The sequence below is a fragment of the Apodemus sylvaticus genome, chromosome 17 (genome assembly GCF_947179515.1).
Source record: "Apodemus sylvaticus chromosome 17, mApoSyl1.1, whole genome shotgun sequence".
In the NCBI taxonomy this organism is placed as follows: Eukaryota; Metazoa; Chordata; class Mammalia; order Rodentia; family Muridae; genus Apodemus; species Apodemus sylvaticus.
The window spans coordinates 54,345,668-54,372,260 of NC_067488.1; the positions used below are offsets into that span (position 1 = coordinate 54,345,668).

General features: G+C 43.8%; 1 protein-coding gene across 1 annotated transcript in view; it reads left to right on the forward strand.

The window, feature by feature from the left end:
* The window catches only part of Ppara (peroxisome proliferator activated receptor alpha), a 69,536-nt gene extending 43,285 nt beyond the window's left edge, over positions 1-26,251 (forward strand). Inside the window, exons 4-8 of the mRNA XM_052160810.1 lie at positions 10,941-11,101; positions 12,831-12,969; positions 14,552-14,754; positions 21,862-22,309; positions 25,051-26,251. Coding sequence (XP_052016770.1) covers positions 10,941-11,101; positions 12,831-12,969; positions 14,552-14,754; positions 21,862-22,309; positions 25,051-25,298 — 1,199 coding nt within the window. The 3' untranslated portion in view covers positions 25,299-26,251. The remainder of the gene's footprint in view (positions 1-10,940; positions 11,102-12,830; positions 12,970-14,551; positions 14,755-21,861; positions 22,310-25,050) is intronic.
* Positions 26,252-26,593: the final 342 nt, after the last annotated feature.

Sequence of the window (26,593 nt, forward strand, 5' to 3'; positions counted from 1 at the left end):
ATGGCAGTTAAGCTTTTGATTGGAGTTACACACACACACACACATATGCACACACACACATGCACACACACACAGTCATTTTGGGGAGACTTGACATCTTCTGGTCTGAGTCTTCCAATCGATTTATGGCAGTAGTATTCCTCCCTTATCTGGGTCTTCTTCACTCTTCAAGTGAGGGTTATTCTGTTTCATGTTCAGTCTTTCACACTTTGCATCAGATTTGCATGGAAGCATTTTATGCTTTTGATATGATAATAAATAGTATTGATTATTTTGCACTTAAATTTCTGATTATCCAGTTCCATATATATATATATATATATATATATATATATATATGAGTATAATCATTTTGAATGCTAATTAGTTCTGGTGAGTTCTTCACAGATTCTTTAAGATTTCCATGTGAATAATGTGCCACACATTAAAAACACAAAAACAGTTCTCTTTCTTCCATTTCAAGCTAGGTCTCTTTAGTTTCCTTTTATTACATTGTTATACTGGTCAGAACTTGCAGCACAATCTTAGACAGGAATAGCAATGCCTCCTCTTATTACTGATCCATGGAAAAACTACACAATCTTTTGCTGCAAAGTATCCTGGCCACATTTTCTCACAGATGCCCTCTCACAGTGTTCTTATGGGGTGCTTAGATGCTTACCGGACTGATGGAGTCACCTTCTTATCCCAGTGCGCTGAGTTTTTACTAGGCATTGGTGTTAGATTTGGAGAAATTCTTATGCCTCTAAGATGATGGTGAAAGTGCCTCCCTTTCAGTTGGTTATTTGGTTGATTAGTCACTTTACTTTCTAACTCACTTATTGGTTTTTTGAAACAAGGTTTCTCCGTGTAGCCTATCTGTCTTTTGAACTCACTTTGTAGACCAGGATGGCCTCAAGCTCAGAGGTCCACCTGCTTCTGATTCCCAAGTACTGGGACCAAAGGCATGCACCACCACCGCCTGGCCCCTTTTACTTTATTAATATGGTGAATTGCGCATGTCAAAGGTTAAGCTAAGCTTTCATTCCAGTGGAAAATGTTAGTTTGTCCTAACGACTAACCATTTTGGTATACAGTTTAATTTAATTGACTAAGGTTTTATTAAGGGTATGTTGGTCCTGTTTTCAGAATCTCTTTCTCTCTGCCTTTGGTCATAGATTGACTCTGGCAAGGAAATGTTCTCTCTCTCTCTCTCTCTCTCTCTCTCTCTCTCTCTCTCTCTCTCTCTCTCTCTCTCCATTTCCTGGAAGATTTTCTGTAGAATTGATGCTTGAGTCCTTGAAAGCTTGGGAGATTTCATAGATGATGCCATCTGAGCCTGGAGTCGTCTTAACTCACAGCCTCTTCCTCCCTCTCTCCCTTCTTTTCTTTCTCTTTTTCCTTCTCTTCCTTCCTTCCTTCCTTCCTTCCTTTCTTTTTTCTTTCTTTTTTATTGACAGGGTCTCACTATGTAGACAAGGCTTTGACTTACAGAGACCCACTTGCCTCTACCCGTCCCAAGTGTTGGGATTAAAGACATAAAGGTTGTGCCACCTCACCCAGCAGGAGTTTTCTTTAGGAGAGGGCATTTTAATCTATATATTCCATTTCTTTCCTGGGTAGAAGGAAGACTTTTTCCCCTCTCTTTTGAAATGTTGGTAATTTGTTTCTGTATTAGGTTCTCTACACAAAAAAGCACATACACTGTGCATGTGTGTAGTTATAATGGGGAATTTATTAGGTTGGCTTACATGATTGGAGGCCGGGTGGTACCCGATGACTTTCTGCATGCTGATGAGCTGAAGAACCGAATTTCAGCTCAGTCTAGGGACCCCAGAGCCTCAAAACATAGGGGATCAGTCAACCTTAGTCCAAGGCTACAGGCCTGACCACTGCCTAGACAGCACTAGTGTATGCAGCTAGAAGCCTGAACTAGCTGTCTGGGGTCCACTGGTGGTGGCAGCAGCCACCATCGTACTTGCTCAGAAAAGGGGGCACTTGCACACACTGGCTAACATCTCTCTTTCTTTGCCTTTATTCCATCTGGGCTCCTGGCTCCTGGATGGTGCTGTCCATACTCAGGGCTGATCTTTCTCCCTTAGTGATCCTTCTACACATCAGCCCTCTCTCACAACACCCGTATAGACACACCCAGATGTGCTCTTCACTAATCAACCCCTTAGTCATCTCATAGCACAGAAGAAGTGTCAATGAAGACTGTCACGGTATCTTTCAAAGAAAGTGTTAGTTCCACCTGACTTGTTAAACTTATGGACTTGAAGCTATTCATGATGCTTCTTTATCACCACTATAATATTTAGGGAATCTGTAGTGCTTCTGTTTGTTCTTTCTTAGCTTCACTTCTGTTGATGTGATAAAACATGCTGACAAAGCTACTTAGGGGAGGAAGTATTGTTTAAGCTCATAGTTCCAAGTCACAGTCCATCACAGCACTGCATCAGTGCATTCGATCCCTTGTGGCTAGAGTTACAAACAGTTGTAAGCAGCCGTGTGAGTGATGGGAATTGAACTCCAGTCCTCTGGAAGAGCAGCCAGTGCTCTTAACTTGAGCCCTCTCCTTCCAGCCTCCACTTTCTCTACTCTTACATAGTCCAGGATCCCCTGTGTAGGGAATGGTGCTGCCCGCGGTGGGCGGGCCTTCCCACCATCAGTTAACATCAGTTGATATGTATGCCGTGTTTCTTTCTCTATTTAGCCATTGTGGGACAACTCCACATCTCAGCTATTGTGAATAGTGACTGATGTGTGGGGCACAGGTAAGTTAAGCAGATTGATTTCAGTTCCTATGAATATGTTTTCAGAAGGATGGTGGGGTTGTTTCGGCCCATGGTAGTTTCACCTTTTGTTATCAGAGGAAGGTCTATACAGTTTCCCACATAGCTGTGCTGTTTATTTACATTCCTGTCAGCCCTATGCAATGGTCTCCTCTGCATCCTTGTGGCGTCTGTCACTCATACTTTAAATGTGTGTGTGTGTGTGTGTGCATGCGTGCACGTGCACACACATATGCACACACATACTTTTGGATAATTTTTATTGCTGTGTTTTCTAGTTTGCCAATCTTTTCTTCTCCACTGTCTATTGTATATGGTTTATTTTCCACACCAGATATTGCAGTTTTTTTATCACTAGTGCCATGATCCATGCGTTCTTCTCACCCTCATCCTTATTTCTATACAACACACCCAGTCTTCTGTCTCACGTTTTGAAGTATAGTCAGAGTAACTCTTTTGTAGCCGCCAGCAGCTACATGTAAACTGGGTTACCTGTTGAGAGAATTTTGGGGTCATAGGGAAGAGCGGCGAAAAGAAAGTACGGCTAGGTCAATGTTCACTGATCGAAGCCGTAAACTTTAATGGCGCCGGACCTTTTAACAGTTTGGGCAAACCCTCCCCCCAGACTCCAGGCTGAGTTCCGGTGGAAGTTGTCTAGCTTCTCTTGGAGGTCTTCGTCTTGACTGCTCCGGCAGCTGGGTGGGTCACCTGTTTAATTCAGGAATCCCTATACCAGGAAGAACAATGAACTTAACCTTTACTACGTGCGCTCCACCCTAGGTGGAGCAGAATCCTGGCTAACTGGGAGAAGTTAACCTTGACCAAAGTCAAACTCTGACCAAGTGCAAGACTGCCCCAATGTGGCTCTGTACATGTCCTCCCTTTTTTTATTAATTTGAACACGAGGAGGTAGAAAACAAGTGGATAAATATCCTTCATAAGAAGGCGGGCCTTAACCAGGAGGGGAAGCATTGACCGTAATTCCTCTTAAATATTGTATAACGTCTTTTTCAGAGGAGGGGTAATAGGCTCCCTTATTATTTTAAGGACAGCCTCTCGACGTTAACCCCTATGCAATTAGGTGTACTTCCTGGGGACTCAGAAGCAGAAATTCACCTCCCCATGCAGTGCTTTGCCTCGCACGTCTCGCTGGTACCCATGTTTGTTCATAAACAAACACACATAGATCTGAGTTCTATGTGGCTCCCTCTTTGGAGATCCACTTGTGTAAGTTTTGAAGCCAGGGGGGTCTGCAAGTGTCTTTAACAGACATGTAATCTCTCCATCCAGGTGAACCTGGGTGGAGACAGCCAGTCTGCTTAACAGACAAGGTCAAGAGTTAAAGGTGGAATAGGATTAACTTGTCCCAGAAGTATCCAATTCAGTTGTAAATTAACAACTTTAAGGATCCAAAGCTTGGCCTCTGAGGTGGGAGAGGTAGCCTTGTGAATCAAGAATTAAGCTGTTACTTCTCAGGAAAAGTGGAGACTATATGTTAAATTAACACAGCTGGCTGAAGATTGTTAGCCATCTTCAAAATTGGAATCTTCAAAATTGGAATTATTTCTAGACCAGTCTATGGTTGAGTCAGCTGAGCACAATAAGGAGAAGAGTCATTTTAACTCTTCTTAATTAATTTTTCCTAAGCTAGCATAACAGTCTCCATGTTCTGCCCCACAAAGTCTAAAAGCTTTAAGCTAGGCAATTTATCTAACCTGGGACATTTAACAATTGAGGTAAGTCAAGAACATATATCCAATATAGCTCTTATGTTACCATGGTCTGGGCATTCAGCAAGCACACTCAGCATATCTTCTGCCGCATTCTGTGGAAAAAACAGAGGACATGCCTTCTCCCCCAATATTAAATCAGGATCATGGCATATGTTAGTAAGTGAATTCCTTCATTTCACCTAGACATCAATATGTCTAATTACAAGATGTCATATACATTTAGCAAGGAGTTTCTTGGCATCCAATTTTAAAATTTTAAAATTTTCTTAAAAACATGTAAGCATAATTTAAATTATATGCACAGGGACACAATTTCCCCTCTCTTCTTTCTTCCAAGAAGATATTGTTTTATTAATTTAAGTTGGAACACAAAGTATAAACCATAACATAGGCAATAACTATGTAATTATATAAAATATAGTTGCTTTTTCTGTTAGAGCAGTTGCAACTAGACAGCCTAAAAATGAATCATTAGTCACATGTACATATTTTTTTAATCTTTTAAATTAGAAATATGAATATCATTTATCTGTAATAACTAAGTCCTCTAGGATTAACACCATTACGTGGTAGAGGTAGAAATTGAGGACATCAAGAACAAATCTTTATAATTTGATGTGCACAAAATATAAAATTATTTCAAATACCTAAAGGACAGTCATTTAGAGAACATATCCTTTGTTCTTAGAAATTTGAATCACATTTGTATAAACTGTAGAAATTAAGAATTAGCAGTATTAAAAATGGACCAATTTTAAGCAATTATAAACCATGAGCTATGTATATCTACTATTATTAAAAGCTTGACCTTTAACATCTTAAAAATAGCTGCTATAGCACCCAATTCAGTTATCTGTGTTGAAGCAGGGAGAAACTTAAAGGAATAAACATGTGATCTGATAGTACAAATTATCTTTTGGATAACAATTATTAATTTTGCCTAAAAATGCTTACCATGTAATAGACCAACCATTAATAATAAATTTGATTGTTGCTTGAAGCAAGGAACAAACGTTTCCTACCTTGAAAACAGAGGTTTAAGACCTTCTGTGGCAAGCTTAAAATGAGGTAAATAAGATAAAGCCAATTAATATATCCTAACAACCTTTGAAAGCCATTTACCTAAAAATTCTAAAAGTCTATAGGAGCAAGGGCCTGTAACAAACATTCTATGAACATTATACACTGAAAATTTTAAGATCTTAACTTCTAGTATTGAAACAGAGACAAAACACTTTTTCTCACAAGACATAAGGCGGTTAGCCATTCCCTGAGGCAAAACTTTCTAATGAAATTGTTTTGTTGTCTCTTTAAAATTAGAAGCAAATGCTTTTATAATTATCAGAATGTAAAGCAAAAAACCAACCCTTTAAATTTACAATAATTTTATAGGGAGTAGACAGGCCAAATGTTAATGCTTTTATAGCCTCCTTGACCTTTCATAGATTTGAACTGCATTTTAACCCACACCTGGATAAGTCAAAAACTTTTTTTTTTTTTTTTTTTTTTTTTTTAAACCAAACACTCCCTAGGTGGGGCCTGTAAGGCAGAAACAATTTCTCAAAAACTTCCTCACTAGCTTCCCCTGAGGCAGTTCTAAGCTTTGCATTAACTCAAATGTAAAAATTCTGCCCTAGGATCCACCTTGAGTCCTTGGCAAGGACGTAGTATGCGATTCCTCAAATGTAAATATCTTCTAATCTGAGCCTTTTATCTAAGACCAGACCCAAACCTACGAGGACAATTTAAGGATTAAACAAAAGAAACCAGTAATTCCATGGTCAAAGGAACCTACTTGATATCAAATACATTTCTACAGAGATATCCTTTTTAATCTTGGAGACAGCTGTATCACTCTTAAAATTATCTTAATTACAAGATGTTAAGAATTATGAGCCTGCAAACTGAAAACTGCAGCCAATGACACACTGATTTTTATTCAATGTTTTCTTGCAATATTAGAGCACAATTGCAATTTTGGAAGCAAATCCCAATTTTAAACAATCTATTTTCTTTAAAATCAATGGCAAACACATTTTTACAGCACAAGGTTTGTCTGCCAGTGTAACTTATTAAAGAGACATTATTTTAAATCTTAAAATCCAATCTCCAGGCCAAGATTCACACAAAACACCATGCCAATTTAGGAGCGTCTTAAAGGCCTGTATTTCCTGGATTGCGTCATGCCATGTGGTGTTCAAAATGGCGACTACCCTAAACTACCAGCCTTAATCGTCATGCCACGTGTTCAAAATGGCGACTACCCTAAACTACCAGCCTTAACCATCATGCCACGTGTTCAAAATGGCGACTACCCTAAACTACCAGCCTTAACCATCATGCCACGTGTTCAAAATGGCGACTACCCTAAACTACCAGCCTTAACCTGACTTTTGTTAATAACATTATACCTTTTAAATCATGTGCAGTGACTTAAGCCAATACTCTATAGTCAAGACATGCAAAATATACCTTTAAATCCAATTATAAACAAGAACAAGGCATGAGTGGCGTTAGGCCACGTGTAGTTAGTTAAGATAGCTCTAACACTGAATCACCAGTTTTAAACTAACCTTTTCTTAATAACACTATACCTTTTACATAATAACCAATTAATTTATAACTCTTTAGTCAAGAAATGTAAAGCCTTATATCATTAAAACCAATTAGAAACAAGTATAAAGCGACTACATGAATTTCACAAGCCAAACCAAAGTCTTCCCAAATCTCGAGGTTTCTGGGCTTTTAAGAGCGGCTTTTTCCCCCAGCCATGTTTCTGTCTTGGGTGAGTGAGCTACGCTGCCGCGGCGTGGCTTTGAATCAATCCCCACACAAACTGTGGCTAGCTCAAGAGGTTACCAGCAGATGTAATCTTTACCAATTTTTTCTTTTTAACATGAAACAGTCATTCACACAAAGACACAGAGAGGACATAAACATACACATAGACAGTCGGTGCACCGGGACAAACACGGAAAGATACACAGAAAGTTAAGCGTGCTTGTTAAGCAATTGCATCCATTTTCCTCTTTAAACAGCTCTTAGAAGCTATGGACATATGCCTATTTTTAAAAACCCCTTTCTTTTCGCCGAAATCAGCTCTTACGAGCTTTGGGCAAATGCCTACCAAATTCCTTCCCCATATTTCCCTATCTTATCAACCCAAGCAGTCCTGCGCTGGGTCCACGCAGTATGCTTGAAAAACTGTATCCATTCCTGCACTCACAACCATAGACACGAATTCACTAGCGCTAGTTTTGCCTTCTATGTTGCTTACCGTGCGGACACCATTAATTTTCACCTTTTCCACGAAGCTTCGCTGGATAGGGCTACCTCAAGAAATTCTCTCGTGCCAGGTCTTCCCACGTTCAGGCGCCACTATGTAGCCGCCAGCAGCTACATGTAAACTGGGTTACCTGTTGAGAGAATTTTGGGGTCATAGGGAAGAGCGGCGAAAAGAAAGTACGGCTAGGTCAATGTTCACTGATCGAAGCCGTAAACTTTAATGGCGCCGGACCTTTTAACAGTTTGGGCAAACCCTCCCCCCAGACTCCAGGCTGAGTTCCGGTGGAAGTTGTCTAGCTTCTCTTGGAGGTCTTCGTCTTGACTGCTCCGGCAGCTGGGTGGGTCACCTGTTTAATTCAGGAATCCCTATACCAGGAAGAACAATGAACTTAACCTTTACTACGTGCGCTCCACCCTAGGTGGAGCAGAATCCTGGCTAACTGGGAGAAGTTAACCTTGACCAAAGTCAAACTCTGACCAAGTGCAAGACTGCCCCAATGTGGCTCTGTACACTCTTTAATGCCTTGGCTGCAAATTTTATCATCGGTGTCATTTCTGGGTCTCTTTCATTCATTTCTCTTCTCATCATGAGCCAACATTTCTGTTCATTTGCCTTGTAATTTTTTTTATTGAGTGGTACTTGGGGTGAGCTGTGTGGTGTGGTGTATTCTGCATTCCAGTAGGCATGCCCAGGCTTTGCTCAGAGACACAATTAGGTGACGGTCAAGTGTCTGATCCTTCCGGGTCCTACTTCTAGCTTCGTTAGAAGGAAGCATCTAACTTTTACTTGAGAGTTGATTTCCTCAGTACCAAAGCAGTAAGTCTCCTCAGTGCTGTACCTGATGCCCTGCCCAGTCAGGAGCATCCACTGTGCAGGGCAAAGACAGGAATGTAGTCAGTCCTGTAAATGCAGGAGTGCAGTTGCCTGGGACCAGTTGCTGCTGGGGTGGCCTTTTTAGTTGCCTTTTTATTTTGTTGTGGTGTTTTCTTTAATTTGGTGTGTGTGTGTGTGTGTGTGTGTGTGTGTGTGTGTGTGTGTGTGTAGGTCAGAAGACAACCTCCATGTGTCTCTTTTCCTGCTGTGGGTTCCTGGAATGCAGAAACTTGGTCTTTCATATCCGTGAGACATCCCACCGACCCCCTTTTGTTGGTTTCTTTTTATTATTATTATTATTAGTGTTTTTTTTTTTGAGACAGGGTTTCTCTGTGTAGCCCTGGCTGTCCTGGCACTCACTCTGTAGACCAGGCTGGCCTCGAACTCAGAAATCTGCCTGCCTCTGCCTCCCAAGTGCTGGGATTAAAGGCATGCGCCACCACTGCCCGGCTTTTTTTTTCATTTTCTTTTTATTATTATTATTATTGGTATTTTTGAGACAGGGTTTCTCTGTGTAGCCCTGGATTTTGTTGGTTTCTTGATCTAAGGTCTTACTCTGTTATAGCTCAGGCTGTCCTGGAATTCACTGAATATAATAGTTCAGTCTGGCCTTGAACTTGCACACAACAATCTTGAGTACTTCCAGTTCTTAGCAACTAAGTATGAAGCTCCTAGGGCTGAGGAAATGGTTCTGTGGGTCAAAGAGTTTGCTTCGTAATCGTGATGATCTGAGTTCCGAACCCCAAAACATGTTTGAAAGACAAGTCAAATGCAGAGATGGCAGGCTGACACAAGAGCCTTCAAGAAGCTCTCACAATAGCTACGCTGGTGCTCAAAGGGACAAGCAACAGAAAAGAGGCCTTCTCTCAAACATGGTGGAAGCTGGCAGCTGATGCCCAAGTCGTCTTCTGACCTCCACTTCCATATCATAGCATGCATGCGACAGCACTCGTACACATAAAAGTGCACACAGCAGTGCACATACACACACAGTACACACATGCTTTAAGAAAAGAACAAAGCTTCTGTAACTGCTCATGTTTTATTTTATTTTATTTTTTATGGGCCTGTTCCTGAATCAGCGGGGTAAGTAACCAGGGATGGGATTTTTCTCACGACTCTTTTGCTTTAAATGTGGCTGTCTCTTTCCGCATGCACACTGGCCAGGAGTGACAGCAGCCACTCTACAACCCTGCCAGCACTTCTGTCAGTTTTGAAGAAGTTTAGTTTCATCGGTGTGCAGTGATAACCTCTATGGCTTTAACTGTTAAGGACAGTGACACTGAGTGTGCCTCCATACACGCTCTCACCACCCATCTGCCTTCTTGGGTGACATATTTATTCAGGTCAATCAATGCCTTTTTTAAAAGGGATATTTATTCATTATGTATACCCCAGAAGAGGGAACCAGAGCATATTATAGACGGTTATGAGCCACCATGCGATTGCTGGGAATTGAACTTAGGAACTCTGGAAGAGCAGCCAGTGCTCTTAACCTATGAGCCATCTCTCCAGGCCTCTGTTGATACTTTTTATCTGTGTTGTTTTCTATTGGTCAGTTTTAAGGCTTCGTTGCATCTTTTGGACACTAGACTTTTATTGAGTGGGTTTTGAAAATTATCTTCTCCCAGGCTCTGCCCTAGCTCTTTTTCTCTGTCTTTCCTCTCCTCTCCTTTCCTAATTCTCTTTCTCTGTCTTATTCTCAGCATGGTTTTTCTCCTCTCTCACGCACACTCTCTTGGTTTTCTTTGACTTTTCTTTCCTGTTTCTCTACACATTCTCCTCCCTCTTCTGTCTCTATCCCCACCTCCATCTGACTCTGTCTCTGTCTCACTCTATAGGCCAGACTGGTCTTGAACTCACAATCCTCTTACTTTAGCTATTGGATTTTAGGGTTGAAACCATGTTCCAGGACACCTGTGGGTATGACTATTTAGTTTATTGAAACAGTGACAACAAAATTGGAAGGCAGCAGGCTCTGTGTTGGGCACCTGGCATAGTAGCTGGGGCCCCTGTGGAGTTCCCCTAGTATGGCCTCTGAAGATCTGGAGGTAGGGTACAAGTCAGGAGGCAGACCTAATGCACATGAGCCTCAAGATGGTGGCACCATGGTAAGTGACTATGGGTAGTGTGTGGCCAAGGCAGGGCTGATGAAAGAGAGGCACCTGCTCATAACACACATCCCCCTCTTAGGCAAAGTTATCTCCCCAAGGATCTGATTCTGACATGGGTGGTAACATCCCAGGTTTCACACACTTTCTCTTCTGTCTGTAGACACCCTCTCTCCAGCTTCCAGCCCCTCCTCAGTCAGCTTCCCTGTGATCCCTGCCAGCACGGATGAGTCCCCTGGCAGTGCCCTGAACATCGAGTGTCGAATATGTGGGGACAAGGCCTCAGGATACCACTATGGAGTCCACGCATGTGAAGGCTGCAAGGTATGGAGGCCTTGGGGGAAGAGTGAGGAGGCAATGTGGCTCGATGCCTTTGCTCCTCTACAAGATGGCTGTCAACACTCCGAGACCTACAGAAAGAGCAGAGAACTGGCTTCCATGGCAGGTTGACTCCTCTTTTGACAATCGAGGGCAGGTTGCTTTGTTGTACTTTGTAAACATGTGAGAAGGGCATGTCCTTTAAAACAAAATGAACAAGGAAACAAAAAGCAGTCCATTTAAAAAGGACTCTTCCCATGGCACAAAGTCTAGACTACACACTTTACCTCAGGACCACCCCAGAAGCCAGCTAGAGCAGAGGTGACCACGTAGAGGAACATGTTTACCTACTACCTCAGGACCTCTCCAGAAGCCAGATAGGGCAGAGGTTACCATGCATTGAGCAAGGGTGTTCTGTCCCTTGCTCAGGGTCCACAGTACCTAGCTCCTGTAACTGACCCCTAGCCAGTCACTTCTAACACATCCTGACCGCCTGTACCCTCCTGTGTATCTTTACCCCCAATGAGAGCCAACTTGACCTCTAGACAGGCATGAGCCAGCCCCCACATACATAAAGTGAATCCCCTTCTGCTGCACAGACATTTGCAATACATTGTCAGTTCATAGACACCATATGTAGAAAATTGAGGAATGTGCATACTCACTTAAAATCCAAAGGCTCCCTTCCTAGTACCTTCTGGAAGTGTCCAGGATCTGAGGAAATATCGTAGACATTCCTATACCTTCTTGAAGAGTCACTGCCCTCTCTCCTTCAGTGGGCCTGGCCTTACAGGCCTAGTGCATGGTAGCAGTGAACCCACATCAAGGGCTCCCTGACATGAGCAGCCCTCACTTCTCACTCTTTCTCTCCATCCCACAGGTCCTTCTGACATTCTACCTCACACACCTAGATGAGGATCCTTCCCCTTCCTGTCCCCCAGTCCCAGTCCCAGTCCCTAAGAAAAGCCTTCTCACATGAGCCATGAGAATCCACTATCTCAGGCTAGAGGAGGAAGCCCCCCTCAAAAACAAAGGACCCCAAAAGCTAAAACAAACCCCTTCCTGAGTTTTCTATCTGTATCCCTTTAAAAATGCAACTTGGGATGGGGCTCTTGGTCAAGGCCATGTCCAATTATCTTGGCTTTTATGAGCTCAAGCTGTTTTCTTCCTGGGTGAAGAAGCCTTGATGCTGTTATGAAGCAAGAGTGTTGCTTTGGAATAGCCGTTTTCCGCTTGTTATAATGTTTTCTCTTAGAGATTTGGTGTTGTCTTCCACAGTCTGGTAGAGTCTTTCTAAGATCTCTTTGAACTCTGCACTAGCACATTAGTTCCCGCTTTTCAATGCAGAGACGTATACATTTCCTATTTGCCCCAGTTATACTAGACCTTCTAGAACCTCAACAGTGGTTTCTTAGAGATGGTAGGACTGAAGTGCAGCTCGGCTGGGAGGGTACTTGCCTAGCATGCATGGAGCCCTGGGCTGGATCCTCAGAACTCCATAAAGCCAGGCCTGGTGGTGCTTAGCCATGTGCTTCCAGCACTTGAGGGGCAGAATCAGGAAGATCAAGAGTTCAAGGTCATCTTTGACCACAGAGCAAGCTCTTTGCCTGGCTGGGCTCCCTCAGACCCCATTTCAAAACAAATCAGTCAGAAAACCAAATTCACAAGAAAGCAGAGCAAAGCCAGCCTAGAGACTTACCATGTTCTTTAAGTAAATGATGTGTTGACGTCATAGGGCTTCTTTCGGCGAACTATTCGGCTAAAGCTGGTGTACGACAAGTGTGATCGAAACTGCAAGATTCAGAAAAAGAACCGGAATAAATGCCAGTACTGCCGTTTCCACAAGTGCCTGTCCGTCGGGATGTCACACAATGGTAGGTAAGGCCGCTGGACACACTGTCTCAGTCCATGCCTCAGTTTCCCCTCCTGGATCAGTCAGAACAGCTGTATTGTGAGTGGATGTGCTGTGCTGTATAACTATCTCCGGCAGCTGGTATTTAGCAGAGCACCTGAAACTCTTATGGTGAGACATGGCTGTCAACTTGGAGGTCACTGGAGTGGCAAGATGTCACATAACCACTCTTGAATGTGTGTTGTTTCAAACACTGTACCGTATTGTGAGTTTCCATTTTATCAGCCATACTATAATTTAGAACATCCCAGAATAATCCCAGTGAAGATCATTCATTCATTCATTCATTTATTCATTATTTTTGAGATGGGGGTCTAAATATCTAACTATATATCTATCTTCTACCTAACATCTATTATTTGTCTATCATCTGTCTGTCTGTCTTCCTAAAATCAGACTTTTAATCATCTATCTATATAGCTATCTATGTATTTATTTATATATCATCTGTCTGTCCATTTTTTCTTTTTGAGACAGAGTCTTGTATAATGCATCATGCTTGACAGATACAGTGCTACATGCCTATAATCTCAGCACTCAGCATGCCAAGGCAAGAAGATTTTTGTAATTTCATGGCCAGCCTGGGCTACATTGGAAGACCCTGTCTTTAAAAAATAATAGGGCTGGGGATGTCCCTCTACTGGTAGAATGCTTACCTGGCATGCACTAAGCACTGGGTTCATGAAACTATGTGGTCCCAGCACCACATAGACCTAGCCTGTAATCTTGGCATGGGAGGGGCTGAGACAAGGTGCTCGGGAATTTAAGATAATCCTCCGTTATATAGTTATTTGGAAGCAAGCATGACTGACTACATAAGACTGTCTCAAAAAAACCATAGGCAGACAGATGATTAATGGGCAAATGATAGATAAATAGGTATATAGATAGATAATTAATAGGCTGATGTTAGGCAGGCAGATAGATGATAGATAGATAGATAGATAGATAGATAGATAGATAGATAGGTGGTTGGCTAGATATAGATGGATGATAGTAGGATGATAGGTAGGTAGGTAGATGATAGATGATAGGTAGATAGATAGATGATAGAGAAATAGGTACATAGGTGATAGAGAGATAAGTAGATAGATAGATAGATAGATAGATAGATAGATAGATAGATAGATAGATAGATGATAGCAAGAAGATAGAGATGACAGAGAGATGATAGGTAGGTTTATAGATAGATAGGTAGATAGATATATAGATGGATACATAAATGGATGGATGGATGGATAGATAGATGGATAGATAGATAGATAGATAGATAACTTACTTTCATTACCTTCACCTTGGCCAATGGCTTACCTGAGGACAGTAAACCATCCTATAGATAAGCTGTGTATTTGGTTTTCGGTCTCTTTAGTAGAAAGTTTGATGGTCATGAGGAATGGGTTTATCTCGCCATTCCTGGTATGACCTTCCACTCTTCCTTTTGCCTCTGCCTTGGTCATCAAGTGCCTTGACCATTTCTACATCCCTTTCCACCCCCTCCCCCACCCCAACCCCCCACCCCCGTTCCATCTTCACCCCAACTCCAGCAATCCGTTTTGGAAGAATGCCAAGATCTGAGAAAGCAAAACTGAAGGCAGAAATTCTCACCTGTGAACACGATCTAAAAGATTCAGAAACTGCAGACCTCAAATCTCTGGCCAAGAGAATCCACGAAGCCTACCTGAAGAACTTCAACATGAACAAGGTTAAGGCCCGGGTCATACTCGCGGGAAAGACCAGCAACAACCCGGTAGGCGCTTCTGCTGCCCTTGGTACCCTGAAATGTCCCTTAGCGATATGTCAACTCCAGTCACAGAGAATGACTGAGAACATTGTCCAGTGTAGGAAAGAGAATTTATCCCAAAGTCCAAGGAAAGGCCATGGAAACACATGGGGTCATTCTGAGGTTCTGAGATGTACTTCCACAGCAACTGCTGCCTTCTTGCCTGGGCTCGCCTCAGCTCCTAGCAACCTAGGCATTATAAAGGCTGTGTAATTGATATGACAAAAATAATCTAGTTAATACCTTACCTAGTATCGGGGTGTTTCTTAAGTGTGTTTTAATCCCTATTTGAAAATCCCTATTTGGATCCCAGAAACCAAACCTATTCCTTCCCTACTCAGAACATTCTCTGTCTTTTTGGTAAAGCCATACCCACCGTCTTTGTTTCCTTCTTGCTTTTTCTTCAGTGTGATAGCTCAGGTCTTGGGGAGGGCCCTTTGATGACAGGAAGCACCTGGTATATTTTAGCTTGCCCCTGTCTCTGCCCCTCCTGTAACACTTGCCTGGTTCGTGACCCACAGCTTCTACGACTGGATACACCTGTGGGCACTCTAGAAGAGGGCCAAGAGCCATTTTCACAGAGGGAGCAGCCCTCACTTGGCACATGGGGACTCTTGCCTTCATCCTGTGTGCCTGGTATGACTGGTTTATTTTGCGCTAATGAATAGCTTGGAGGCTTCCTTATTGGGTGTCACAAGCTAGAATTTCTAGTCACAGGAAAATGAAGAATTTCACAAGGTACATGCTTTAATGAGCAAGCCCGACCTCTCTTTTACTGGGACTTTTAATTCTTTAATAAAATCTCCAATGAAATGAATTGAGACCTTTTAGAAACTTCCAGCAAATTCCACACCAGGTGGGCCCAGAGACCCTTTCCAATTAGAGCAGGGTTTTCAACCTTCCTAATGCTATGATCCTTTAATACAGGATTCCTCATGTTGTGGTGACCCCCCCCCCATCATAGAATTATTCCATTGCTACTTTGGAACTGTAATTTTCTGCTGTTGTGAATCATAATGTAAATATCTGATACTGAAGATATCCAATATAAAACCCAAAAGGATCTTGACCCATGGGTTGAGAACCTCTGAATTAGAGCCTTTCTAGATCACAGGGTAAAGTTTGCATTTCTGTGATGATGACCTTAAATGAGGGAGATCAGAATTTCCATTTGAGACCCTTCTATTTCTCCCTCAAACTTCAAGACTTAGAGCAAACCTTAGAGTCAGCTTTATTCATACCCAAATACTCTGCTTGGGTACTTTTGGATCCCTGCTGAGTCGCCTTTGTTTTCTTCACCACAAGGTTCTTAGAAGGGTCCCATCATCCTCTGTCAGAGCTCAACAGAATCGGGACTCACATGGAAATGTATGATAGTGTAATAGTCCAGGACTCGGGAGCTGCTGTATGAGAAATACAGACTAGGGGGAGGGGTGAGAGAAGTCTCTGAGGGCACAGTGCATCAGGACCTGAGCTGGGTCCCTGCACATATATAGAAAAGCCAGATGTGGTCATGTACATCTGCAATCCTGTGGAAGGAGAGACAAGAGGATCACTGTAGCTTGCTGGACAGTGGACTTAGCTACACACCAGTAAGCTTCAGGTTCAGTGAGAGAAGCTGTCTCAAAAAATAAGATAGAGACAGACTGAGAAAGATAATCTACGTTGACCTTTGACCGCCACCTGTACCCTCATATACCCAGGTACCATACAAACACATACATACATATATATCACACATCAAACATCACACACACACACACACATATTAATGGCTTATGGCACCTAACTGCCTGCTTCAGCTACAAATATCTATGCAGGGACCAGCCTTAGACACACGGTCTAGCTGCTTTTGACCACAGTGTTGGCCAGAATCACTTCCTATTTCCAGGTCTCATGTCATTTCAGAAGCCAGGGCTTCTTCTCTTCCTGCCCAGACTGCTGGCCTGCTTCCCAGAACTTGCTGCTCCAGTGTGAGACCCCATCTTTCTTCTTCCAACTCTGCCCAGCCTGGGAAATGTCCAGGTGGCAGAGTGCCTGCCACCAGCTTCTCGGTTCACTGTCCTTGTATGTCTGTAGGATTCTGGTCTTGTTGCTGCAGTGACATCAAAAGACCATAGGCTATGCCTTTTATAAGATTTTAAATATTTATTTTGTGTATGTATGCATGCCTCTGTGTGTGTGTGTGTGTGTGTGTGTGTGTGTGTGTGTGTCTGAGAGAGAGAGAGAGAGAGAGAGAGAGAGAGAGAGAGAGAGAGAGAGAGAATGTCTTACTAGCCTAGTGCTGGTTTTAAACTAATGGAATCCTCCTTAGCCTTCTGAGTACTAGGATAATGGGTATGTACCTCCTATGAATTTTCAAAGAGTTATTGTATTTTTCAAAGAATTTTTATGTGCACTGGTGTTTTGCCTGCATGTGTGTCTGTGTGAGGATATCAGCTCCCCATGAACTAAAATTACAGTTTATGAGCTGCTGTGCAGGTACTAGGAATTGAACTGGGGTCCTTTGGAAGATCAGCCAATACTCTTATCTGTCCAGCCATGCCTTTAGCCCCAAGTTACTGTATTTTTAGTCATGTGTAGGTGTGTGTGTAGGGGGGTTGTTTGTGCGGGCGTGCACACATCTAGTGCCCACAGAGGCCAGAAGAGGGCATCAGAGCTAGAATTACAGACGTTGTGAGCTGCCCAGTGTGGCACTGGGGACTGAACTCTGGTTCTCTTGAGAACAGTGCTTGCTCTTAACTGCTGAGTCATCCCTCTGGGCCCATAACTCAGAATTCTTAACTGTCTTTTTGAGAGAGGCCACCTGTCCATTTTGCTTCACCCTGTGAGCTGTGTAGCGGAGGCTGCCGTCATCCTTGAAGCTGCCCTGTAGGGGTGGTCATCAAGTCCCCTGGAGCTCACCTCTCCCCACGCCCCCCTTCTGGAAGAGTCCCTGCACATGTTTGTCCTGTCAAATACTCCAGGAGGTTCCAGCCCCTCTCACCGCGTTTCTCTAAATCTTAGCTGTTTATTTGCTTGCTTTCTGCTTTTATTTCTAAAGAGAGCACATTAGGAAAAGACAGTGTTGAGAATGGGAATAAAGATGCTGTCTTAGTTAGGGTTCCATTGCTGTGAGTAGACACCATGACCATGGCAACTCTTATAAAGGAAAACATCTAATCAGGGCCACTTACAGTCTCAGAGGATTAGTCCATTATCATCGTGGCGGGAAGCATGGCAGTGTGCAGGCAGCAGAAGGAGACTGTGTGCCACACTAGGTATAGCTTGAGCGTAGGAAACCCAAAGCCCGCCCCCACAGTGACATACTTCCTCCAGCAAGGCCGCACCTCCAAACAGCGCCACTTTTTATAAGCCAAGCATTCAAACACATGAGTCAATGATGGTCATACCTAATCAAACCATCACACATGCAATCACAGAGAAGCATACACAGCCCCCGCCCCAAACTTTTAACTCATCCTGATGGCTCCTAACACCTCACATCATGTGAACGCTATGGAAATGGTTGTCACACCTGACTGTTGAGACAATAATGGCAAGAAAAGAAAAGGTCTCGGGGCTGAGGGTCTGCCTCTCTGCTAGGGAAGTGTTTCCAGCACATACCAAGTCCCGAGTTCAGTCTCCAGTATCGCAACTAATCTTTAGAAGAAGTACTCAATGAGTATAGACATTTACTTTTAATTAATCAAAATTATATTAAATTTAGGGTTTGTGTGTGTGTGTGTGTGTGTGTGTGTGTGTGTATGTGTGCATATGCTTGTGAGAGGCATGCATGTGGCATGTGTGTGGAGGTCAGAAGGCATCTCACAGGAGTCTGTCTTCTTGTATTATATGGGTCCCAGGGATCATACTCAGATTTTCCAACTTGGAAACAAACACTTCTACCTGCCAAGCCATCTCACCTGCCCTAAAAGAATCCGCCAAGATCAAAAGACCCACTACCTTTCTGTCAGCCCTTTAAATCAGACTTTCTATGTTTTTTTTTTTTCTGTAACATCACTGTTCCCAAATCATTCCCAAAAAGTGGTTATCAGCCCAGTTATTAAGGCTTTTAGATTTTTTTTTTTTTTGTGGTCTACCTTGTTCTGACTTGAAATGTTCAGCTTGGCTCAGAGTTTTACCCACAGAATGTTTTCACTTGCCCATGAGTCATTTTCTTGAATTATTTTCTCTGTATAAGTACTTGGCCTGCATGTACATCTTTGCACCATATGTGTGCAGTGCCCTTGGAGGTAGAAGAGGGGTTCAGGTTCCCTGGGAGTAGAGTTGGAGATTGTGGTAAGCTAACACGTGAGTGTTTGGTAGAACCAGATCATGTGGAAGGCGGATAAAGCACCTGACCACTGGTCCATCTCTCCAGCCCCACAATGAGCCATTTTTACTACACCATCATCTTTCATCAACCTAGAATCAGATTTTTTGGTCCAGTGCTGTATTCCATGTTCAGACTCTACTTAAACACCTCATAGGAAATTGCTTCTTCTCCACATGTCCTGCTGCCTCAGAACCAGACTGTATTGATTGGATATCTTTTCTGTGGTTCCTGAAGATGCTCTTGATGGCCCAGCATGGGGAGAGGGGTGGTCACATGCCTCCTAGGTGGCTGAGATGTGTCACTAGAAGGTATTGAAGCAATACCTGGCCACCTCATTAGTGACCTATACTCACCCAGTATAGACACTGTGTGTGTGTGTCTGTGCATGTGTGTATGTGTGTCCTTGTGGTATAGATGGTCACAAAATTCAGGTCTCGTAATACTGTCGCTTCTGCTTAACAAATATGAAATCTGGCCAGGGGTGGTGTAAATGCTGTTCTTCTCGTGCTCCTGACATTTAATCCCTTGGAGTGCAGTGACTGCAAACAATATGTCCCAGTTTATATTTTTAAATTATTCACAATTGTGAGGTAGGGTTTGGAAATTAGACACAAGTACAAAATGTATACTGATAAAACCAGATCCCAAGGTCTGCCCACCTCCTTAAACATCTGTCATCTTGTGTCCAGAAAGTTCGAACTCCATTTAAACTCCTTATGAACCACATAAGGTATCTGGAGTCAGTGGCATTAGAGATCCCTCTCTATCCCCCTCCCTTCTCTCCAGAGTCTCTTCCCTGTTCTCTGTTCCTGACGTCAAGGTTTCTAGCACCCACATGAGCGACAGTACTAAGTGTTTGTGTGCTCTGGTTCCATCCATCTGGTCACAAATACCAGGATGTCTTTTTTTTAATGACTGACTAGTATTCTTTTGGGTATATCTATTCATCCATCAGTAGGCATCCTAGCTGAGTGCACATCTGTCTCCTGGGAATGGTGCGGCCATCACTATGAAGATATGGCATCTCGTAGCTAATCGTCTTTGGTGACTTTATTTGTTGGTTGTCCCATTACTGTGACAAAACACCTGGCAAGTGTAAACTAGTGTTGGGTTCATTTTAGGTCCCAGTTTGAGGGTCTGGTCCATCATGGTGGGGGGGGGGGCTTGATGGCAAGAGCACGAGGCAACTGGTCACATGGTGGCCACATCCAGGAAGCAGAGATGAACAGTCTGCAACGCCAGCCTAGGGAATGGCGCCCCCCACATTCAGGGTGGGTGTTCCTCACAGTTTGTCTCATAGGCAACTCTGAATCCCACCATTTTGACAACCCAGACTAACCATCATACATACACACACACACACACAGACACATACACACACTCATATACACACACATACACACTGACACATACACACTGACACATACACACGGACACATACACACTGACACATACACACGGACACATACACACAGAGACAGACAGACACATACACACACTCATATACACACAGACACAGACACATGCACACACATACACACACACAGAGTTACATACACACACATACATACACACACACACACACACACAGTAGTGACAAACCTGGGCTGCTCACTAGACTTTATAAAGCGGCAGACCTGCAGTGTGGATGTCATGGGGCCGCAGCAGAGAGGGAGCCTGGCTGGCATCTGGCCCTTGTGCCAGGACAGGCTGCTGACACAAGGCTAATGTTTTCTGCACTGGAAGGTGGTCTCGGTCTGCTCTACAAAGCTGAACAAGGTCTGTTTGCTGGTTTCTGCACAAAGCCAGTCCTGACCATCATATATTAATACGCAAGACTTACCCAAAAGTCAAGCTAAATAATGATGGTTACCTTCAAGGTTTACAAAATGATAAAGTTAAGAACTACTTTAATGCTTAGTACCATTCCAATAGTATCTAGGAGTCTGGTGTGTGTTATAAAAATACAATGGAGCTTTGCTACAATCTCAGCATCACCGGTGCTTTGGGCTGCTTTTGTTTCCTTTTTTCCTAGATTTTATTTTCTCTCTCTCTCTCTCTCTCTCTCTCTCTCTCTCTCTCTCTCTCTCTCTCTCTCTCTGTGTGTGTGTGTGTGTGTGTGTGTGTGTGTGTGTGCACATGTAGTAGTACTCCAGGAGGTCAGACAAGAGCATTAAGTGCCTTGGAGCTGGAGTCACACGTAGCTGCCCAACATGGATGCAGGGAACTGAACACTGGTCCTCTGGAAAAATGGGCAGTACACACTTGTAGCCACTGAGCCATCTTTGCAGCCTCATAGTTTGTTTCTTAGTATTGAAATCCCTATTTATTTTTTCTTACATGTGTGGGTGCTTTGACTGTGTTTATGCCTGTGTACCTGCTCCCTGTGTGGTGCTGCACAGGTCAGAAGAAGGCATTAGACTCTCTGGGTCTGGAGCTACAAATGGTTGTGAGCTGGAGATAGAGCCAGTGTCCTCTGCAAACGCAGCTAGCACTCTTACCCACTGAGTCATCTCTCCAGCCCTGACAACAATTATCTTACTGACTTACATTGTTAGTTTTCTGCAAAATCTTATGTTGTCTGAGTTTGAAATTATCCCAGGACAGGACTGCACTGCATAGTTACTCTGAATCACCCTAGCACCCAGCTTGGCGATTGGGACACAGTAACCGCTGCTGACTCATTGATGTTTAGGGGGACTGCATAGCTTGTCATAGAATCGTCCCTTGACTGACTCAACCACCTTCCTTTGTAGCCTTTTGTCATACATGACATGGAGACATTGTGTATGGCCGAGAAGACGCTTGTGGCCAAGATGGTGGCCAATGGCGTCGAAAACAAGGAGGCAGAGGTCCGAATCTTCCACTGCTGCCAGTGCATGTCCGTGGAGACTGTCACAGAGCTCACAGAATTTGCCAAGGCTATCCCGGGCTTTGCGAACTTGGACTTGAATGACCAAGTTACCTTGCTAAAGTACGGTGTGTATGAAGCCATCTTCACCATGCTGTCCTCCTTAATGAACAAAGACGGGATGCTGATCGCGTACGGCAATGGCTTCATCACACGAGAGTTCCTGAAGAACCTGAGGAAGCCGTTCTGTGACATCATGGAACCCAAGTTTGACTTCGCTATGAAGTTCAACGCCCTAGAACTGGATGACAGTGACATTTCCCTGTTTGTGGCTGCTATAATTTGTTGTGGAGGTAAGTTGATCTGTCACTCTCGGGCACTCACAGGTTTTCCCTTCTGTAGGAACTCAGTTGTCAATACGGTGCCAATATATATTCTGATATAGTGACGTGAGCGCTGACAGGATGGGATAATGCCTGGGCCCAAGTTCCTGCGGAGTGGAACTGAGGGAGAACAGTATAACTATGAGACATTGTAGCTGCATTCCTATCATAGTATCTGCTAATGCATATTGGCATAGTATATGCATAAATTAAATATATGCTCCACTGGTAATATACAATTATTTCAAATATAAGCATCTTAGAGACACATGATATACTGTGATGATTGTACTATTAACATCATAATTATTGTAGTAAATGAGAATCTGGAAAGTACAGTGCAGGTGTAGATACAGTGCACTATCACTGTTAATACTGATGTTAATTCACGCTGAAAACTGCCATGCTCTCTGGAAGCAGCTGCAAGGACTGCTCTGCCAGAAGGAATGATCCCAGGGAAGGAAGAGCCAGACCTCTCCGGGGAAGCTGGTGGCATGGTTCCTGATGTTTGGCTTAGCAATCCACTTCTTTAAATAGCCTTGTCTCTTGTCTAGGAAGGTCATCCACCTACTGTAAGCCCAGCTGACCTTGCCTGGCCTTGGCAGAGACCTATGTATGATAGTTCTACCTAACTGACAGAAGCCATTGCTGCCCTTCACAGTCACTGGCTGGCTGATGATTAGTTGGATAGAAGAAACATCGTTAACACTCCCGCAAAGTGTAAAAACAATGCAAATCTGTAGTAGAGGCTGTTGTGGTCCCCTCTGTGTGATCGGGTGTAGCAGGGAAACCCAATGCAGAGCTACACATCCACAACCCCTCATGGCTGCAGTCCTGCGCTGACCCTGTGGATATGAGAACCGATACAGAGAATAGGAAACTTGTCGTGGGAAAGTTAAAACTATGAAGAGTGGATCCTTGTACAGTTGGGAAACTTAATCACTGGGCTGGCAAGATAACTCTGTCTGTAAAATGCTTGCCACACAAGAGTGAGGATCTGAGTTCAAACCCAGAACCCACATTAAAAAAAAAAATCTGGGTGTGTGGGCATGCTCTTGTAATCCCAGTGCTGTGAGAGTAGAAACACACAGATCCCTGGGGCTGACTGGACAGCCAGGCTAACCTACTTGGTGAATGAGTTCCATGCCGGTGACAGATTGGTCTCAAATAACAAGGCAGATGGTACCAGAGTAACATCATCCAAGGCTAACTTCTGGCCTCCACACATGCCCACCCTCAAATACATCCATACACAAAAACCTTAATTATTATTTTTTTATTTTACTACTAAAGCAATGAAGATTTACCCAGGCAGTGGTGTTGCATGACTTTAATCTCAGAACTCAAGATGCAGAGGCAGGTAGATCTCTGTGAGTTCAAGGCCAGCCTGTTCTACAGAGCGAGTTCTAGGACAGCCAGGGCTACACAGAAAAACCCTATTTCACCTGTCCTTGCAAAAACAATAAAGATTAAAATCTACGTCAGGGGCTGGGGGGGAGGCTCAGTTGTTAAGAGCATGTGCAGAGGACCTGACATGGATTCAGTTCCCAGCGTTCATGTCAAACAGTTCACAATTGCATATAACTCCAGCTCCAAAGGATCCAATGCCCACTTCTGGCCTTCTGGAGAGTCATGCTCACAGGCATTCCCCCAGCCCCCAACACACACATACACACATAATTAAATTAAAAAAAATAAAATCGCCCGGGCAGTGGTGGTACACGCCTTTAATCCCAGCACTTGGGAGGCAGAGGCAGGCAAATTTCTGAGTTCGAGGCCAGCCTGGTCTACAGAGTGAGTTTCAGGACAGCCAGGGCTATACAGAGAAACCCTGTCTCAAAAAAAACTGAAAATAAATAAATAAATAAATAAATAAATAAATAAATAAATAAAATCATGTTTTAAAAGACAAACACTACATCATTAGCAGTTTTTAAGCCCTAGTTATTTATGGATGGATGGATGGGTGGATGGATGGATGGACAGACAGGCAGAAAGATGGAGAGACCTGAGACTGTATCAGAAAGGCCACCTAGTGTGAACAGTGGTACTTCTGCTATGTCCTCTCTGGACCCCAGGAGTTCCTTGGTATGCTGTCCAGCTCTGGTCATCTCTCTCTCTCTCTCTCTCTCTCTCTCTCTGCTTTCCACCTAGGCGTTATCAAAAGGCCTTATCAAATGTTGCCTTAAGACAGAGCCTGGGGTGGTGATGGCACACACCTTTAATCCCAGGACTCAGGAGGTAGAGTCAGGCAGATCTCTAGGAGTTCAAGGCCAACCCGGGTCTACAAAGCAAGTTTCAAGATAGCCAGGGTTACACAGAGAAACTCTGTCTCAAAAACAAACAAAACAAACGAAATGGGGAAAAAAAGAAAAAAAATCTTGTTGATCTTGTCACACCCATTGCTGCTGATGGGAAGCTGAATACACAACTTTCACACAGGAAGAAGCACTCTGTTTCCTACAAAGGTGTGGTTTGGGGATTACCGGGCAAATCCAAAAGGAGGGGCTGGGAGTGGACTATGAGCTTGGTCCTGGGAATAGCTAGGAGTGTCAGTCATGTGTGTGCCCATCAGAGGCGGTGACCTCTGGTCTGGCTGCCATGTGAAGGTCACTCGGTGCCCTCTCAGCAGGGCCGCACCAAGCAGCGACACTTGGCTCCTGCACTGGCCTCGGCTGCACTCAGACGTCTCTTTCTTCTTTTGAGCGTAGATCGGCCTGGCCTTCTAAACATAGGCTACATTGAGAAGCTGCAGGAGGGGATTGTGCATGTGCTCAAGCTCCACCTGCAGAACAACCATCCGGATGATACCTTTCTCTTCCCAAAACTCCTTCAAAAAATGGTGGACCTTCGGCAGCTGGTCACGGAGCATGCGCAGCTCGTGCAGGTCATCAAGAAGACCGAGTCGGACGCAGCGCTGCACCCACTATTGCAGGAGATCTACAGAGACATGTACTGATTTTTTTTTTCCTGAGATGGCAGGGTCATTGCCACTGTTCAGGGACCTCTGAGGTCTGCGGCCCCATAGAGGAGAGCAGGGATTTGCACAGACGGTGTCCCTCCAATCCTTGGAGACGAAGAGAACTGAGCCTAGGTAATGCAGGCTCTTCCCACGCCCTTATGTTCTGAATGGACACTTCTAAGACTACCTGCTACCGAAATGGGGGTGATCAGACACTAATAGGATTCAGACAATTACAGACAATGGCAGTCCCCAGTCTGATCTTAACTGGCCCGTTGTTAATCACTGCCCAGCATTCTACATTGCATTTATAATTCGCCATTAATTAACGGGTAACTTCAAAGTCCGAGCGGTCTATTCCTTCCTGCCGTCCTTCTGGCTGCTGTGTGCACTCTCATAGATCCCTGAAAACTAATCTGCACTTTTTAACCTTTAAAAACCTACAAGTCAAGGTGTGGCCCAAGGTTGGCCATTTAAACGTGGCACAAAAAAAAAATGTTTATTGGGAAGATTTCACTTGTGTTTCCTGGCTCTAAGAACAAGAGCTGGCTTCTGAGAACATTCAAGAATAGTTTGATAAGATATCCCATCATTCTGTGGTCTCACTGTTCCTGAGTGTGTAACTGACTCGTGGGGGTAAAAAAAATTTTTTTTTCAGATTCATGTAGAAGATTCACAGAAAGTTACATCTCAAGAAGCCTTAGGAGGCCTTTATCTGTCTGACAGATAAAGACCATGAGCCCTGAGCGCCTAGTTCTGCACCTCCGCTCATGTCAGACCCTCAGCATGTGGGTCTGACAGCAATATCAGAGGTAGATTCACAAAAGATCTGTAAATGCTCCTCCAGCCCTGCCCCCTTCGGCAGCTCCTTTGATATGACACTTTACTGCTTTAAAAAACAAAAACAACTCTTGGTGATAAGATGCGCTCTCTCTCTCTCTCTCTCTCTCTCTCTCTCTCTCTCTCTGGAGTAGAGAAGGCGAAAGTGACTTCCCTACCTAGGCTGAAGGGAGCTGGTCACTCTGGAGAGCAAGAGAGACAAGGGTGTGATTTCATTCAGCTTCTGTTTGTACCCAGCCGAAGATCTCTCACAACACTTGGTTGGTGTTATTGTTATTGTTGTTTCAAAGAATTAGATGGTAAAGTCCCACTGGGAGAGCAGTGCTTACCACCTTCAAGAGAAACAGTTGCACAAAGGATTCTCAGACCTCATGGGCCCGCCAGCCCCTACCCTCCAAGGGCTGGCTGCGTATTTCAGGTCAGGTTGCATCCTCTACGCTCCTGACATAGAA